This window comes from Nannospalax galili, unplaced genomic scaffold (assembly GCF_000622305.1).
Source record: "Nannospalax galili isolate Female #2095 unplaced genomic scaffold, S.galili_v1.0 scaffold1272, whole genome shotgun sequence".
Lineage (NCBI taxonomy): Eukaryota > Metazoa > Chordata > Mammalia > Rodentia > Spalacidae > Nannospalax > Nannospalax galili.
Genome location: NW_008332402.1, coordinates 740688 through 759867, shown reverse-complemented (window position 1 = coordinate 759867; position 19180 = coordinate 740688). Strand labels below are relative to the sequence as shown.

The window sequence follows — 19180 nt, the reverse complement described above, 5'->3', positions numbered from 1 at the left end:
AAGGTTCCATGGGGTGCTGAGTAGAAAGTATGTCCTTTTGTCCTTGGGTGGGATATTTGGTAGATGCCTGTTAGGTCCATTTGATATATGGTATTGTTTAATCCAGATGTCTCTCTGTTAACTCTCTGCCCTGTTGACCTATCTAATGGAGACAGTGGTGTATTGAAGTCCCCTACTATTAATGAGTTGGAATTAATCTGGGTCTTAAAGTCCTGTAGTATTGTTTTTATGAAGTTGGGTACACCAGAGTTTGGTGAATATATGTTCATGATAGTAGTATCTGCTTGATTTATTGTTCCTGTGTAATATCTTCTTGGTTTATTGTTCCTTTGATCAGAATTAAGTGGCCTTCTTTGTCTCTTCTGATTAGTTTTAAAGTCTATTTTGCCAGATATTAGAATTGCTATGCCTGCTTTTTTCTTAGTACCATTCGCTTGGTGTATTTTTTTTTTCAGCCTTTTGTCTTAAGGTAGTGCCTGTCCTTGAAAGTAAGATGAGTTTCTTGCAGACAACAAAAAGATGGGTTTTATTTCTTAATCCATTCACCTAGTCTGTGTTTTTTGACTGGGAAGTTCAGTCCGTTAATATTTAAAGTTATTAATAAAGGATGTGTATTGAATCCTGTCATTTTTATTTATGTCTACATTCTTGATATAGCTGTACTTTTCCACAGTTATACCTTCATTGAATTTCTTTCTGCAACCCCTTGGGTATAGTCATTCCTTTCTTTAGCTCTTTGTATTGCTTCTAGAACTCTCTGAAGGGCTGGTTTTGTGGACATGAATTCCTTCAGCCTATTTATGTGATGGAAGATTTTTCTTTCCCTTCCGACTATAATATGACATTTTGGCTGGGTATAGTAATCTGGGTTGGCATTTGTGGTCATTTAAAACTAGAAGTACTTTGGTCCAGGTTCTTCTGGCACAGAAAAGTCAGCTGTAATCCTAGTGGGTTTTCCTTTATATGTGACTTGTTGTTTCTCTTTTGCAGCTTTCAGTATTATCTCTGTGTTCTGTATGCTTAGTGGTTTTACTATGATGTTCCATGGAGAGTTTCTTTTCTGGTCTTGTCTGTTTGGTGTTCTATATGCTTCTTGTATTTGTATGGGCATGTCTTTCTTTAATTTTGGGAAATTTTCTTCTATGATTCTGTTGAAGAGCTGGTCCATGCCATTATCTTGGGATTCTTCTCCTTCCTGTATGCTTATGATTCATAAGTTTGGTCTTTTTATGGTGTCACACAATTCCTGCATATTCCATTCGTGTGCTTTCTTAAATTTTTCATACTCTGCTTGAGTGGTCTAGTTCATTCACTTTATCTTCTAGTCTTGATATTCTGTTTTCCATTTCATTCATCCTATTGGTGAGGCTTTCTCCTGCTTACTGAATGTTTCACTTCCTTCTTCAATTCAGCCTGAATATTCTTCAATGTTTCTAACTCTCTTCTGAATTCATTCAGAAGTTTATCCCTATCTTCCTTCAGTTCTTTGATTCATTTGTGTGTTCTTTAAATTCACTGAATTCTTTTATCATGTTTATAACTGTTCTTTTGAGTTCCATGTCCTGCATTATCTCTAGGGGGTTCTCATTGTACTCCTCTAGAGGATTATTAGTATCTGGTGCAGATATGTTATTTTGGTTTTTCATGTTATTATTTTTTCTCTGTGATTTTGACATGTGAATTTCTTTTGTAGTTTCTGATTCTTGTGTGAGACTCAAGTCTTCAAGTTTAAGTCTGCTTCTTTTTGTAAACTTTATGTGCCTTTGTGGTTTACTTTTTGGGCATGAAAAGCTGGTTCCTCTAAGCTTCTGGTTCTCTCTTTTGACTTTATATTGGAGTGGCCAGATTGCTTTTGTCTTCAATTGTTCCCACAGAGGCCCAAGTAGATGAGGATCAGATGCTCTCAGGCTTTTCCTAAGGTCTGGATTCCTCCAGGAACGATTTTGGCCTCAGGAATTTGGGGGTTGGACTGGCCTGGGAGCTGGGCCCAGGAAAGATGCAGAAAAGATGCTGGTCTAGCACAGCTGATAGCTGTGATACTCAGAGATGCAAAGGGGGGGGGCGGGAAGAAGGCCCCAAGGGCTCCTGGGGACTGCACTGAGGAACTGTGTTGGTCTGGATGCAAAGGAAGCATTGGTGGTTCCCCAGCTGTTTGGGTCACCAAGACAAGGAATGGGACAGGACCCAGGCTAGGATGAGAGACAGGTGGGGGAGATGGGAGGTTGATTGAGGCTGTGGGAGTCAAGGTGCGGAGGGCATGGTGGACTTACCCAGAGAGTGGCTGTCAGGTGGTGCAGGCCCAGGGAAGCAGAGGGAAATGAGCAGAAATGAATTCTTAAAACGTTTCTTAAGAAATGTTTACAGGAGAGAATGTTTTTCAGTAAAATTTCATGTCGTCTTCATATTTTGTGAAGGAAACTGGCATTAGCAGACTACAAATGCATATTTGTACAAGCACAGATGACATGCAGGCTCCACTCCATGACCCTCTGTGTAATGGTGGAGTTCAGATGGTGGCCACACTGATTGAACAAGGCAGCTGCTGGCAGGGTGAGGAGGGGGTTACACAGGCATCACATGAAACACTGTATGTCCTATTCCCACAAAGACAGCCGAAGTGGACCCTCTATTCGGAGATTCCTTCTACCACATTTGCTAATTTAAGTAGAGTCCCTCTACATTGTATCAGTAATAATTATTGTTTGTTGAGGTGAACATTTCTCTCTCTTACTAATATTGAAAAACATAGAATTTGTAATGAAGAAAGATTACTTGATTAAAACCACATCAAAAGTGACATTTGTATTCAATTAAATATCACAGAGAATAACTACAAATATTAAGGATGTTGAAAATAGATATTGTCCTGATAGATGCCATGTAATGGGATAAATTACATGAAGAATCACTATTTGCTCCAACATAGCCTTTTTAATGAAACAGAAACATAAGCATCTGATTGCTAGTTGTATTCCTGAGCCTTAGCTTTGTTTATTAATTTAGGTAAAAGTTTGAATTTGGGGCCAGGCGTGGTGGCGCATGCCTTTAATCCCAGCACTTGGGAGGCAGAAGCAGGCAGATCTTTGTGAGTTTGAGGCCAGCCTGGTCTACATAGTGAGTTCCAGGACAGCTGGGGCTACAAGGAGACCCTTTCCTCAAAAAAAAAAAAAAAAAAAAAAAAAAAAGATGAAAAAAAAAAGCGTGAATAGGCTGGTGTGTGTGTTCTTAGAGAGAGTGAGGACTAAAATGGCGATTAGACTTTGCTTAACAAAAGTGCTTTCTCTCCCTAAAGTAGAAGCATTATCATTAGATAATTGCCTCACCCCAAATTGGGCCTAATATTCCATCTTTAGGCTCACATGCACCTGACACAGAACTAGCATCAATGAACATTTGTCTAAAACACTGTCATGTAAATATTAATTCTTCTCAGATGCAAACATTTTATACATACCTTTTTGGGGATAAGCTTTCCTTACTGTATTTTAATTTTTAAATGCTTATTATCTAAATCTAATCTAAATTTTTGTTCAACTGGCTATAGTTCACCTTTGTTATCAAGTAACAGAATATTCTAGTATAAAATTTGAATGATTCTAGAAATCAGTTCTGACAATTTTAAATATAAGCTTGAGATTGTGCAGCAGATTTTTAAATGCATTAATCCATTCATGAGAGGATTAGAAAACTCCACCTAATGCTATAAAAATTCCTGACAAACATTTAATAGATTATTCCAGAATGATAGCTCAGGGACATTGCAGACCTTGAAACAAAGCATGTAACGGAATTTTCATGTATTATTCTGATTCTTACCTGATCCTTCTTCAAGTCTAAATCTTAACTTTATCTAATGAGAACTCTCAAAATAAAAGGGCGTTTTCCTCAGCACTTAGAGTTTTCTTCTGTGTGTGTATGATGTGTGTATGTGTGAGCGTGAGGACCCATGTGCCACAACATGCATAAGGAGGTCAGAGAACAACTTCTGGGAGTCTGTTCTCTCCTTTCACAGTGGGTTCTGGGGTTTGAACTCAGGTTATCAGGCTTATGTTGCAAGTGGTTTTACATTGAGCCATCTCACTGGCTCTTTTCTACTATTTTAATATAGAAATTATCATTCTTTTAACTGTGACTATTTTCTGATCTTATTAAAGAATGAAAAATCTCACAAAGGGTAAATTCTTAATTATCTCCCCTAAAACAATCTCATTTGACCACTTTATATTATATACAATATATAAAATATAGAATAATTATATATTTTCAATTAGCATTGTATCAAAAGATCACATTTTAAGCCAGGCATGATAGACCATGCTTTTAATCCCAGTACTTGGGAGACAGAGGCAGGTAGTAATTTGTGACTCCAGTTTGGTCTACATAGTGAGTTCCAGGCCAGCTGGGACTACAGAAAGACTGTCTCAAAACAAACAAACAAACAAACAAACAAACAAACAAACATCACATCTAGAAAGTGGAATGGGTGGCCCATCCTCTGATTCTATGATAAAAGGTTAATTCAGATAAAGATTATTTTTAAGATGCAGTCATTTTAATTATGAAAATTCTATCAATGACAGAGTGCTAATTCCAGTATTTTTCCAAAATAAAAGTTCTGCCCTATAACTTTTGTCTTATAATAATGTCATATCTTGGACGTATTGCTAAGAATACAACTCAAACACATGAGGTGAGCGATATGAAGGCAGAAATGAGGCAACGTGCTGGTTTGAAGTAGGTCTAGTGGGTACAGGACTAGTGAGGGGCAGCAATATTAGGTTTGCTTTTAGGGACTCAGGACAGGTTTTCCAGTGATAAAATACTGTATGAATGACTTACATATGACCACTGGATGGGCTCCAGTGGATGCCTTTACACTGAAGGACATTTGGGTACAAACATCTGAACGACTAGGACTCAGCATGTATGGCAGAGTGCTTAGGGTTCGGTGGGAGGAGGAGAGGGAGAGGCATAGATGAAGAGGGGGTCTGGATTTGAGTGGGAAATGTATGAAATGTAAAAAGATCAATTAAAAAGTGAAAGAAAACCCTCGAGTTATATTGAAATTGTATCTATCAAATATATTAATAAAATATATCCAAAAATCTGTTATGGGAAAAATAGGGCTAAATAATCAAATGAATAAGACTCAATTTGAGGTGGAAAAAGAAAAAAATACTGAAGTTTGGAATTTCAAAAGTGAGAGAATGCTATTCTCAAGTGGTATGAAGTTGGTTACAAAATTAGCTCAATGAACTGACATGTTTTTACGTCCCAACTATGTATGCATCAGATTTGCTTCTAGGCGGGGGAATAAAACAATAAAAACCAACAAGGAATGGGTGAGAGGGTAGAACTGTGTTGTTTGAAGTGTCTACAAAGACGCTCTTGGAGTGAGCAGTGGGTTGTACAGGGCTAGAGTCTAAGGTGAGGTCAGGATTTGGGGAGTGTAAATTTGGTAGAGGAGCAGTATTTAAGGGAAGATAAGGGTGCCGGTGTGCATTTATGTGTTTGTACACGTGTGTGGAGGCCAGAGGTCAATGTTGCATGTCCATTCATGTGTCGCCTTCCACTTAATCTTTTAGATTCAGGCTCTTTCACTGAACCTGGAGCTCATTGATTGGGCTAGGCTGCCTGGTCAATTAGCTCCAGGGACCCACCATCCCAGCCTCCCAGCATGGGCACTGCTCTATCACACCTAACGTATTTTTTCATAGGTTCTGGGAATCTGAGTCAGGTCCTCATGTTTGCTCAACAGACAATTTAATGATTCAGCCATTTCCCCAGCCCAGTGTTTATTTTTAAATCAATGTTTTGGTTCGTGTACAAAGTAGTAGGCTTCATTATGGCACTTTCATACACTTCTGTCACTGGCCCTTGTTTGAGCTCCCTACGCCCTTTCCTTTGTCTCCCCTCTCTCTTCTCCCTTCTCCCAAATAGTCCCCCTTCTGCTCTCACATTAATTTAATTACAATAACCCTTAGAAATGAGAAAATCGAAGCATGTAAAAGTGTAAATAACTTGCCTAGGTCCCAGATCTTATACGTGAAAGAGCTGGGCTTGTCACCCAAGCAGTGGGTTTCCACGTTAGTGCTTTTAATCACTGCATACTCAGATTAACACAGAGTGTGTGAACACAGTTGGAGAATATAATTACCCTAAAAAATGATGAATCAGATTCATGATCAAAACAGCAATTATAACCAGAGAAAAAGTCTTTTTCATACAACGTCTAAAGGAGACCCTGGGCAGCAGAAGCTAAAAGTGGTATTACAGTCAGTGCATTTTACTAATCATGTTTCCTGGGAGGCTGTGAAAGCCTCACTCTGAATTTCCTGTGTATTCACTCTTGGGATTATCGTTTCTTCTCCTGGGTGGGGCTTAATGGGGAACATCCCACCTGGGTTAAAAAGAGACAAGAATTTAGGCAGACAGGAGGAATGCCAGGCATAAACCAATAAGGTGCCAACAGTTTTCATGGAGTTCTTTTATGTTTAAATCTTTTCGTTTCCCCTCAAATCCAGTCACTTGGAATCCTGACTGGCAGACATGAACCAGCATCTGAAGCGTGTGAACCCGTGCCCTCGAGGCAGACCGGCAGATAAGGGTTCTAAGAAGCATTCCCAGTCCCATCCTTGCCTTGTGCCTGCCTTACACCCTGTAATCTGGGCCACTCTACACATTATCCTGTATGATGGGAGCATCCAAGAGCAGACCTGAAAGCCTGCAAGTGTCCCCAAGAAGCCACATGCTTACCTTCCGGTTGTAGATGTCGCCAAGCATTGTGCATGCTCTTATTACATCCAGGCTTTTGAAGTTGTTTCTTGCAATTTTCACAACTTTCTCCAAGTATTTAATTGCTTCTGTCATTTCTCCTTGGCTAGAATAAATAAAACGGGAAACCATCAGCATGTCATCTCAATGTTGCTGTGAATAGGAGATTTGTGTCTTTGCTATGGAAAATCCAAGGTGTTTATCAGGAAAATCAGATTCGAAGTAATAATATGCATTAACAGACACGTGGCTTGTCCTTGTTGGAAAATTCACTGTGTTAAAACTCAAAGTTTTAAAGCCTCAAGGATTGTGAATGTGAGTGTAAAATGGCACAGCTGCTTTAGGAAATAATTTGGCAGTTCCTCCAAACCCTTAATATAGACACAACATATAACCCAGAAATTCTACTCCAAAACATACAACCATAAGTCACACCACACATGTCCACACAAAAATTCACGTTCACAGCAACAGTAATTAATTCAGTTCATGAATTAATCAAACGGTGGTATGTCCATACAATGGAATATTATTCAATCATGGAAAGTGTTGACACATGTTAAAACATGGATGAAATTTGGAAACACTGAGAAAGAAGTTAGACACAGAAGATCATATATTGTGTGATTCATTTTACACACATGAAGAACAAGCAAATCCAGAGACGGAAAGAGACTGAGTGAGGGGAATGAAGAGTCCTAATAATCCAGACAGGGTTTCATTTTAGGGTGATGGGAAGGTCCCGACATAGATGGTGATCATGGTTGTACAGTTCTGTAAATATACTAAAGCCACTGAACTGTAAAATGTAAAAGAATTCATTGTATGATGTATGCATTGTCTCAATAGGTCTTTCTCTGTTTTCTTCATTAGACAGGGTCTTACTATGTATCCTTGACTGGCCTGGAACTCACTATGTTAACTAGGCTGGCCTTGAAGTCACAGAGATCTGCCTGTCTCTACCTCCTGAGTGTTGGAGTTAAAGGCATGTGCCACCACGCCTGGCCTCAATAACTCTCTTTATGAAACTTTAAAAAGGTGTATAAAAAATAAATGCTGTTCTTACAAGCTTTGCTCAGTAGCAAAATCTTAGGTGTCACTGAAGTCACAAGCAGCATATTATATATTCCGGCAAAATACTCAAAAAGACATACTTTTAAGCAAAGTGCATAGCATATACCAGGCATTTAGACACCTTGAAGGAAGGAATGAATGAAAGCTGTAGAAGGGACATACATAGCACACATTGAAGATGAACAGCAAGGTAAACTGGGAGAATTTAGCCATGGGGATGTTTGGGGTTCATGACTAATTAATTTCAGTAGTAGGAACAAACTTCATGGGTTGGGGATGCAGCTCAGTTGGTAGAGTGTCTGCATCGTGTGCACAAAATCCCAGGTTCATTCCCCAGTATCAAACAAACTGTGTGGAACAGGCCTGTCATCCTAGCACTTGAGAGGTAGAGGCAGGAGGACCAGAAGTTCAAGGCCATTCTTGGCTTCATAGTGCATTCCACGTTGTCTTGAGAGTCTGGAGACCCTGTCTCAAAACAAACAAACAAACAAACAAACAGACAGACAAACAAACTGAATCCAAGAAACTTTACAAGCCTAGCAGACACCCTAATGCTTCTTTCCTAGCACTAAAGAGTTCTGCAGCTGACTTGGTAAGATGAATGTATAAATCAGTGTAGCATCGACTGTGATAGACACGGTGAACTGTTCAAACCACTTGGCTCGGCACATTCATGTTGTTGTCTTCATACCAGCCAGTCTAGTAATTGAAAGGTAAATTTGGTCTTAAATGGCAGATTGAAGGAATTTTGAACCAAATCTAGTGAGAACATTAGTGACCTCGATTCACATAAATTAGGAAAATGCACTGCACACTGAGGAGGACGTCCTTGACTTTTGAGCAGTCTGTAATGATTAATCCACTTGCCAAGCTGCAGGTCACCGATACCTTCTTCCTTCACTGTCACCCAGGCCCTCAATCCGGAGGCTGGGATCAGTGCTGTTACCTACACCTGGATTCTTTCTCCAAGTCTGTGTCTGTCAGTGTCCTGTACCTCCACCAGTCTTCACCCCTCCCTCACCTCTGTCTTTCATTTGTTTCTGGATCTTGCCCTGAAACTGAGCCCTACATTGGCAGTTGCTGCAGTTCCGTCCAGGACCTTGGTCATCTCTTAAGTAAGTGCTTACTCTGCGTGTCTCATAGACCATGTCTGACCTGCCCTTTTTCCATGTCTGGCAGATCTCTATTTGGGGGCCCTGGTTTTCCATCTGCCTTTGCATTTTCCCAAGAGGTTCTTAGCATGGAAAGGAAGACAATTCCTTCCACACAGATGATATCTACTCTGAGGACGATGGCATTTATGGAGCTTAACCAAAGCCTTTCTAGTCTAATGTTAAAAATGTTTATAAGGGACTGGAGGGATGGCTCAGTGGTTAAGAATACTTGCAGTTCTTCCAGAGGACCCCAGTTTGATTTCCAGCACCCACATGGAGGCTAACAACCATAACTTCAGTTCCAAGGGAATTGAAGCTCTGTAAGCTTTCCATGACACGGGTGCAATTACATACATGTGGGCAAAACAATCATACACATAAAAAATAATAAATAAAATATTAGACAAAAGTCGGTTCTAAGTTAGTGAATTTTATCCCAAAGTAGGGTTAGGGTTGTATGTAGAAAGATTCTCTCTCTCTCTCTCTCTATCTCATTTTTAAAGTGTGACTCCAAAGTTTTTGGTTGTTTCAAAAGACAAAATCTATCTCCAAATCTACCATGAGGTGCTGTTGCTGGGGCTGTTCAAAAGAATGTGAAACAGGAGTATGTCAGAAAGCACGTTAGTGGGAACTGATTTGGAACAGGCCATGGGAGGAAAAGGTCATCAACTCGCATAATCGCTCAGGATCTGGATGATAAGATTCATTTTCATAAAATGGTATGTTTGTAAAGAAGATGTGACTTTAAAGTCATCGTGGGTTATGGTGGCCATTGGAAAGAACTAGGTGTGAATTCTCATTTGTTCTCTTAGATGAAAAATTTTTTTCATCTTTTTGAGACAGGATCTCCTGGTAGCCACAGATGGCTTGGAACTCACTATGTAGATCAAGCTGGCTTTGATCTCACAAGGCTCCTCCTGCCTCTGCCTTGTGAGTGCTGGGATTAAAGTTGTGCACTGCCATGCTTGGTTAGATGAGTAGTTTTGATAATCCTAAAGTTATAAACCTGGAGGAAATGTCTATCTCCTCATTTTAAAAATGACCTCAAATAGTTTGGAGATGAAAAACTGTATACATGAATAGCTGGGTACATGGTAAGGATACAACAATGGCAGTCAGTGAAGTGAAAGGCTACAGTGTCCACAGCTCTGCTGGAGACCATCTACCATGAGCTGAGAGGGAAAGTCAGTGTAGCTGAGCAGTCATTGTGGAAACTTCTACCATGCAAAGAACTGAAGACTTCAATTCTACTGAATGCTCTGCCCAACACATCTGAAGGCCTGGTATCAGTTTTCTACGGGGCAAGAGCCAAGAGCTGGCTCACACGTTCAGGTACTTTCAGATATATACATACATGAATGTTTTTCTTATTGGTAGAATAATGCTCCACAGAACAGAAATAAAATTGAATTTCATATTATTTGAAATGTGAAGCTATGGTTACTGCTTTTTATAATTCCATTCCATGTACATTTTTCTTTTTAAAAAGCTTTATTTTATTTTTAAGTGTGTGTGTGTTTGTGTGTGTGTGTGTGTGTGTGTGTGTGTATGTTTGCATGTAAAGATTCCTACAGAGGCCAGAATTGGATATTGAATTCCTCTGGAACTGGAGTTCTAGGGAGTTATGAGCCGCCTGATAAGGGTGCTGGAAAATGAACTCGGGCCTTTGCAAGAACAGTATATGCTCTTAACTGCTGCGTCATCTCTCCAGCCCCCATGTACATTTTTTACATCAAAATCTCTTCCATAATGAGCATAAGTCAGTTCTCCAGAAAAGTGATGCTGTTTAGAGAGTTTTAAAACATAAGGAGAGGTTCGCTACCTATTTTAATTTAAATATTTAAATATTAATTTAAACATTTATCTTGTGCAACAACTAAAATGTACTAAAGGGATGAAGTGTTTAAATACCAATAAAATGAACGTAAAGTGTATGTCAATAAGTAGAAGACAAATAAACATAAAATATAAATTATAATAAAATTTCTATGGTTAAGAATATTTCATCAGCTAGGTGTCATGGCTCATGCCTCTAATCCCGGCACATAGGAGGCAGAGACACGTGGTTCTTTGTGAGACAGAGTCCAGTCAGGTCTACTGGTCAACTGGGGCTACAGGGAGATACTATCTCAAAAAAAAAAGTCAGGTCTACTTGGTCAACTGGGGCTACAGGGAGATACTATCTCAAAAAAAAAAAAAAAAAGAAAAAGAGAATGTTTTATCAAACTGATGTTAACTTTTCAAGATCTTTCCTGGACTATAACACCCACAAAAAATAAATACAGGAGACTCCTTCACACATACCACTTTAAAACCTTAAGGAAAATTCGATATAGTTATTTACCTAAAACAGATCTACCAAACTTATTTATGTTTAATGCTCCTAAGAAGCTGATATATTTTTGGATGGAAGTACAATTTGGGTTAGGTTAGCCTGCTGAGGATAGTTAAATAAAAAACTACACAGCAACAACATAAAAACAAGTTCAGTGAACAAAAATGGTATAAAGTGGTATAGGTACAATGATTACTGGGTGTTTTGAACTATTCTTTTCTCCCAGAGGAGCAACAGATTTCCCAAGCATCCCAAATTATCTTGAACTTGCTTTAAAACAACACTAGAGAAAAAGTCTTTGCATTATAAGTTATACATTCCACTCAATGGCTGTGCAGTCCCATTGCGAGCCAGGACATCAATATAGCTACCAAAATATAAACAATGGATAGTGGTTAGAAAGCTTCCAAATGTGGAAGTTAGCAGAGATTTAGAAGCTAGTCTTTCCTTGGAAAAGCAAAAAAAAAAATAAAAATAAAAATAAAAAAAATCAACTATTATTCCTGGAGAAAGGCTACAGATTACTTGTATAAGTTCAAGGACAAGGTTAAAATGTTAGACAAATATTAATGCCAGTTTTTCTATATGCAGTGCACAGGTGCAACTTGAACAGCAGATTATGTGGTATAATCATTAAATTCATTCAACCAGACCTTAGAGAGTTAAAAACATATATCCTGAGGAACAGGACTCTTCGGTCCAAAGAATGGGAATGAAACAGCGTAGAATATTTGTGTATCAAGGTAATTCCAGTTTTCAACTGGGAAAACAGGACCGTTAACACCCACATCCCCTGACAACTGTCCAATTATGCATATCACACTTGGCCTACTGTTTGCGGTAGAAGTAATCAATAAAGGATGTGGTTGAGTGAACATAGATTTTGGTTGAACCAATGCATGAAAACTTAATCATTTACTCAGAGAGAAGAAATCAAATAGAGCAGAGATGAAGCAGCCGCCAAGGGGTTTGTTGATCGTGCCACCAAGTTTGTGGGCCACGGATGAAAATAATAAGGGAAATGGGATCAGCGACAGGAGAAAATGTAAAAAGGCCATTCTTAATTCCGTGAATTAATAGAAACGTTTCGGATGTATTTTGGGGGTCATTTTTAGCAAATTTCACTTTGAAGCCTGGATGTTCCATTTTAGAGAATATATGAAAATTACTAGGGCATGTCATTTCTCCCAAGCAAGAAGAAATTAATTTTCAGCTGTAATAGAAAGGCTGTTTTCACACTGGAAACTTTGTAGGGATTGATTTAAAGATCTTCACTATGGAAAATTTTCTAGGAAATAATTTAACTCATTTGTGAGAAAATTCATAATTGGTGTGAAATAAACCAAGAAAGGGATTAGTTGTGACCAATGTATCACAAACATAGTTTTGTGATTTTTTTTCTATGTTTTTTTTTAAAGTAGGCATCTGGATTATGCTGAGGAGTTGTGGCATTTCAGTGAAGGAATTACTTTAGTGAGCATATACAAATATATACATTTCATAAGGAAGATTAAGGGTTTTCCTCCCTCTGTATACCCTTGAACTGTTTGTCTCCATAATAATAATATCGACTTGGTAATTTCTCAACTCATTTTTTCTTTGTTTTATGAACCATAATGGTGGCTTTGATAGTGGTGACATAATGCAATTTCAGAACATCAATTCTTTTCTTCAGGATGACTCCATACTGAAGAAATGACACTGTAAATGCTCATTTTCTTTCTGCTGCTTAAACCCTTGTGCAGTGTATACTATTCGGACTAATAGCAAAAATAAGAAAACACATGCACTATTAAACAAACCCTTCCTGAGTAAGTAACACCAGGTGTGGTTGAGCATCACCAAGAGGGCAACTCCACATCACCAAATCCTGTCTAGAGACAATGTGGTGTGTTTTTCAATTGAAGGCTAAGTATAAATTCTTATAACCATTTTCGAATCTTCCAGCCTTAATGCTCAGTCACCTTTCATGCATACTCAGCTGATGGCTGTAGACACCCACTTATCCTAGGCATGGCTATCCTCTTCCATTTCCTTTAAAGAGATAAAACATGTTTATAGAGAAATGGCTGCTATTAGCGAAACTGGTGCCATCTCGAATGTTAGGGGAGAGATTTAGGGAGGATGCTAAGCTTCACACATACAACTTGATTTATTTCTCAGCTGTCACCATCATAATTTCCTCTATTTTGGCTGTGTTCTAGTTCTTGCATGCTGATGCTAAGCTGTAAAGAACAGTTGAGGACTGTCAAGGGGATAGTACATATGTACATGTGTGTTTGCATGTGTGTGCATACATGCTCATTAAAGTTAATATCAACTGCTTAAGGCAATAGTTTCTAAAACTGATCAAAAGATTTGACAGTTTAACAGATCTAATCAAATTAACTTGATCTAAATCAAAGCCTCTTAAAGATTCAGGGTGCTGTCGTATACTTTGTCCAGAATTTTTGGTTTTGAACATTTAAGAAATGTTACTATATCATATTATTGAATTGTTTTGCACAGATGTTGGAAGAATGTGGCAGGATTATGCTCCTCCAAACACTCCTTTGTATCAGCGCTGCAAAATGGTAGATCTGCCCTGGGAAGCTCAAGGCCCAGGACACTCTGTCCTATGACCCAAGCATCCCTGTGCTCCCTGTACATTGTATAACCCTAATAAGTTAAGTCCCCTTGTCTGCCATTGACAGCTTTATTGTACCATAGTAGAAGGGGTCTTTTATGAGTGGCATTAGTTTTATTTGGTATAAAGATAGAATTCAGACACACCTTCTCTGTGGAGGTGCAGGGCAGAGAAACGCCAGTGTCTTCCTCAGTCACTCTCCACTTCACTTTTTGAGACAGGGTCTCCATTGTGGAGCTCACCCATTTGATCAAATTAGTTAGCTAGCAAGCTCCAAAGATCCTCCTGTCTCCATATTTCCAGAACTGGGATTACAGGCACATACTACCATGTGTGACCTGATCTGAACTCAGGTCTTTATGCTTGTATAGCAAGCACTTTAGTGATTCTCCAGTCCCGAGAAGACAGGTTCCTCCATTATTTGTTTCCTTGGTAACTGAGAATCTCCATTCCTAAGAAAACCCCATTCCATTTCCTGGTTTGTCATGTACACCTGTATTCTTTCTGATTCCAAGCATTAGATTATTTGTGTTACCAAAATTAATCAGATGATCACTCAACTTTCCCCTTAACTTTGAATGGTTAGATGAGGAAAATACTCCAGATAAGACAAATGGTGAACAGTTGAAGATAATTTGAAGCCAACCTCAGAGTTTCAAAGAAAAAAGTGTAAAGACCACCAGTAGCTAAAGTCCATTGCAGTATTTATCCTGTGACATAGCAAAGGCTCAGTAAATGTTTGCAAAAGAAAATATTTCCCGGGCTGGAGAGATGGCTCAGCAGTTAAGAACACTGGCTGCTCTTGCAGAAGACCCAGGTGCAAATCGAACTACCCACATGGGGGCTAACAATCATCCATAACTCCAGGTCCAGGGAATGCGACGCCCTCTTTTGACCTCCTTAAGCATTGCATGACACGGGTGCACTCACATACATGCAGGCAATACACTCATACACATAAAATAAAAATAACAAGTAATTTTTTTTTAAAAGAAAACATTTCCCTCTGGACTTCCGCCTCTTTAGCTATGTGGATTACAATAGAAATTTCACTTTATAAGAATTATTTGATAAACAAGTTAAGGATTACAGTGATATCACTGTTCAAGCCTAGGCCAGGCTTGTCACTGCAAAGTAAGACGAGGAATCCAACTGTTCTCTTCTGATTTGGAACAGTGGTAAGGACAGGGGCAAAAAAATTAGTAATCAACATGAACTGGACATTAGAACACAGGGTTTCTAGTTCCAAACAGATACTGAGTACTTAACTAATCTCTTTTAGTTGTTATTTGGAAAGTAGAACTTTGAATATCTAGCTTGGTTGGTCTTCTGGGACTAGTTACCACGTGTATCTGGAGGGAGCACAGCGCTTACAGGTTATTTGCCTTCTTTACCTCTGGCTGGGCCCTTCCCTAACCAGTGAATGTCTATACTAGCTTCTTCAGTACGTCTTCCCCTAAGACATTTGTCCAGAAATGACTGAGTTTTAATTGGTATCTTATAGGACACCTTCCATTTCATTGGTATTGGTATTTTAAGTACTGATTTTTCTTTTAGCAATGATACTTACATAATGATTATACTTTTAGTTTATAAGGCATGTAAGCATTCCTTTCAGTAACAATCCCACCTTTCCCAGCACCATCCTGTATATATGTTTACCGTGGGATATAAATGTAAAGAATTTAGAATTTACCACATTTTGAATTTACTACCAACACTACTAATATTATGAACAGGCTATATTTTGGATAAAACATTGAAAACCAAGATCTTCACTTTGGTAACTTTTTGTATTGCTAGTGGCTTAAATCATAATTCTGTTCTATAATGAATTATTAACTAGAGCACACAATGGTTGCACTATAGTGAGGGGCAATCATGAACTTTTCCATCAAAACCTGTGTATCAAAAGCTGTTCATGTGTTCTTTAAACCAACTTTTCTGTTTTCAATGAAATGTTGTGAATATTAGTTTGGTGCCCAATTCTTTATCTAGGTATGCTCAGAGGAGAGATGTCTTAATGGAAGATGCACAGGGGAGGCTTAAATGGAAACTTCCCTTCAAGAAGTGCCCAGGAAGGGTTAGGCGAGCCACAGCCACTGAAGCGTACTACCTAGTACTGGGCTCTCTGTTTTCTTAACCTGTGAGATGTGACCTGATTTCCCCCCCTCCTTGGGCTTGTTCAAGGTCATCACTAAACTTACAGAAAACCAAAAAGAAATGAATACAAAGGAGGACTAGACAAAGAAGACTTTAGATACCTCTTCTTTAGATACCACCTTGGTTTAAAATAACTTATAATGAAAGGGTCACTTAAGAAGGGCACTGCTTAAAATTTAAGCAGGCAGTAATGGAAAGCGACAGACCTCAAACAATTTAAGTCTTTCACGGATGGGTGACTCCACGGTGACAGCAGGACAAAGGTGTGCTGACTTACCTCTGCAGGACCTTGGCGATCGCCTCATAGGCTCTCCCCAGGTTAAGATCATCACTCAGGTCTGTGGCAATCCCACTGTAATTATGAAACACCTAAGAGGGAGAAGAACGTGATGAATACGTAGTCCATCCACATCCATGGATGCTTCATTCATAACAGAAAAGATTACAATTAGTAGTTTTCTTAATGTCTCCTTTTTTTGCTTATTAAAAATTCATGCTGGCTTTGTTTATTTTTATCTGCAGTATGACTTGTTTCATGGCCATCTCTTTGAGCTGTGACAGTGAGGTCTTACTTTTGTAAAAATGATTTTTTTCTTGCACCACCCCAGTTCTCCAAATCTTTCCATTTATATAATGTAGGTGTGAATAAATAATTGAATGGTTTACAACATTATTTTAAAGGATGGGAACTATTACCTAAGGTAATATAAGGCAGATTACAATGTTCTGCTTTGGTAGTTTAAATAGCACTTTTCTTTCTATAAATAGCTCTTTGAAAAAAAGTGAATTGAGGTGATAGGTCCTTTCTAAATCTGTCATTTCATTAGATGCTTGTCTCCAGTGCTATGAGCACAGAGTACACACTAAAAATATTTCTTACAAATGTACTTCATTACCAAAAATCTCTTCAATAATCAAAAGATTACAGCTACCACAGCCAAACATATGATCTTAATTTAATTTAACACCGATATCACTGGTGTGCTATAATTTTCTTCTTTTCTATTTTTCCTATCTTTCCATGGTCAGGAGGAGAAAAATGCACAAACCCCAACTCCTTTCTTTCTTCCTTTATTGTTATGTGACCAAACGATTACATGAGGACACCGGAATCTCCACAGATGCCTATGGGAATCCTCTTTGCACATTTTCTAAAAAAGAATTAGTGAAAATCCCTTGATGGCATTTGAGAGAGTGAGCTAGCAGGGGCAGCGTGAGCAAATGCCCCGTGTACCCCTGAATTAGACAGCATGGACAGTTTAAGCACTAGGGCAGGATTGACATTCATCTTTATTCTTTGTCCTCCTATTTCTTTTATTCATATCCCTACACCACCTCCTCCCCACTGTTGGTCTCTTTCCCGGGACAGAGATGTCCTCTCCTCCCACCTGCTTTCATGTCCCGTTCATCTTTACTTCTTCAAAGTTAACATTTGAGTAACAGTTTCAATGAGAACATGGCGATCTCAGCAGGTTTCACATGGTTTAGAAGTGACTCCTGATGCTAAGATTTACCTGTGGGCACATATCAACTCCAGGATTTAGTTCTTGCTGAGCCTACAAAGTTATACATTTTGAAAATGTTTTAAAAATATTTTATTATCTTTATTTTATGTGTATGAGTATATTGCCTGCATATGTGTAAGTGCACCTGTGTCACCCAATGCCTGAGAAGGTCAAAAGAGTTGTTGAATTTCCATGGAACTGGAGTTACAGATTATTGTTAGCCAGCATGTGGGAGCTGGGAATAGAATCTGGGTCCTTTGGAAGACCAGCAAGTGTTCTTAACTGTTGAGCCATCTCTCCAGCCCCTTGAAAGTGTTTTTATTCTTGAAATTTTTATTAGTTTTAATTGACAAGTAATGATTGCATTTATTTGTAAGATGCAGTGTGATGGTTTGGTCTGCATATACTTGTAGAAAGAGTCTACCTGCCATTTCTTCAGCTTGTTATTGTCTTATGATCAGAATGCTAACAAACAAACAAAAATAATGTTCAAATGTATTCTTTTAGCACTTTTAAAATCTCTATGTGCATGTGTGTGGGGAGAGGGAGTACATATGAAATGGCATGTGTGGTGGTCAGAAGACCACCTCAGGCTTCAGGTTTCACTCCTCATCTTCCACCTTATTTGAGACAGGGTCTCTTATTGATCTCCACTTGTATGCACCAGTTTAGCTGGTCCAAGTGCTTGCAAGGATCCCTTGCTTCTGGCTCCCATCCTGCCATAGAAGTACTAGGATTACAGATGCACACAACCACCTCATGGGTTCTGGGAATCTGAACTCAGGACCTCACATTTGCACAGTAAGCCCTTTACTCACTGAGCCATCTCTCTAGCCTTCTTTTATCAATTTTGAAATATAATACATGATTATTAACCTTGATTTTTATTTTTAGTTCTCTTAATGAAGCTATGTATAAACCAGATAATATTGTTTTCATTCTCTCTACAGAACTGACAATTTCCCGATTGAACCTGATGTGACTTCAGGTAGGTGGAAGGCAGAAGCCCTGAATTTTCTGAATTTATAACAGACCTTACTGCACTGATGTATAAAAATATTTCGTTTAGGAAGAGACTTTATAGAGCCTTTTTTTGGCCTACATCTTTTCAGAAGATATTCTAAAATCTGAAAGTAAAGGCTGAATATTAATACATTTTATGTCAAAAATAGTTCTTTTTTTTTTCAGCAGAAGCTATCACCATGTCCCAGGCACTATGCTGGATCCTAGGAAATCTTACAAACATGACTTGCTTGCAATATTCAGAGCATTTACAGCCTATTGGTACAGGCTTTGGACTGATACAGCTATGGGGATTAGAAATATCCCAAGGCAGGTTTCTCCAGGGCATAGACTGGGCTTACACAGTGACACTTTCCTCTGTCCCTGGCCACTATATAGCTTCCTCATGGAGATAGATGTGATCTCCTAAGATGAGCACTAACCTTTCTCTCTCTCTCTCTCTCTCTCTCTCTCTCTCTCTCTCTCTCTCTCTCTCTCTCTCTCTCCCCCTCTCTCCACCTCTCCCCCCCTACCTCTCCCCCACAGG

The 19180-nt window shown here is 38.8% G+C and overlaps 1 protein-coding gene across 4 annotated transcripts in view; it reads right to left on the bottom strand.

The window, feature by feature from the left end:
• The window catches only part of Ttc29 (tetratricopeptide repeat domain 29), a 227248-nt gene that overhangs the window by 103921 nt on the left and 104147 nt on the right, over nucleotides 1–19180 (bottom strand). For 3 of the 4 annotated variants that reach the window (XM_017796729.2, XM_029560809.1, XM_008827488.3), the window contains 2 exons: nucleotides 16404–16495; nucleotides 6757–6880 (listed from right to left, as the gene is read on the bottom strand). In XM_017796729.2, coding sequence (XP_017652218.1) covers nucleotides 6757–6880; nucleotides 16404–16495 — 216 coding nt within the window. Of the gene's footprint in view, nucleotides 1–6279; nucleotides 6401–6756; nucleotides 6881–16403; nucleotides 16496–19180 lie in introns of those variants that run through there. The other variant, XM_029560810.1, reaches the window with a different exon arrangement.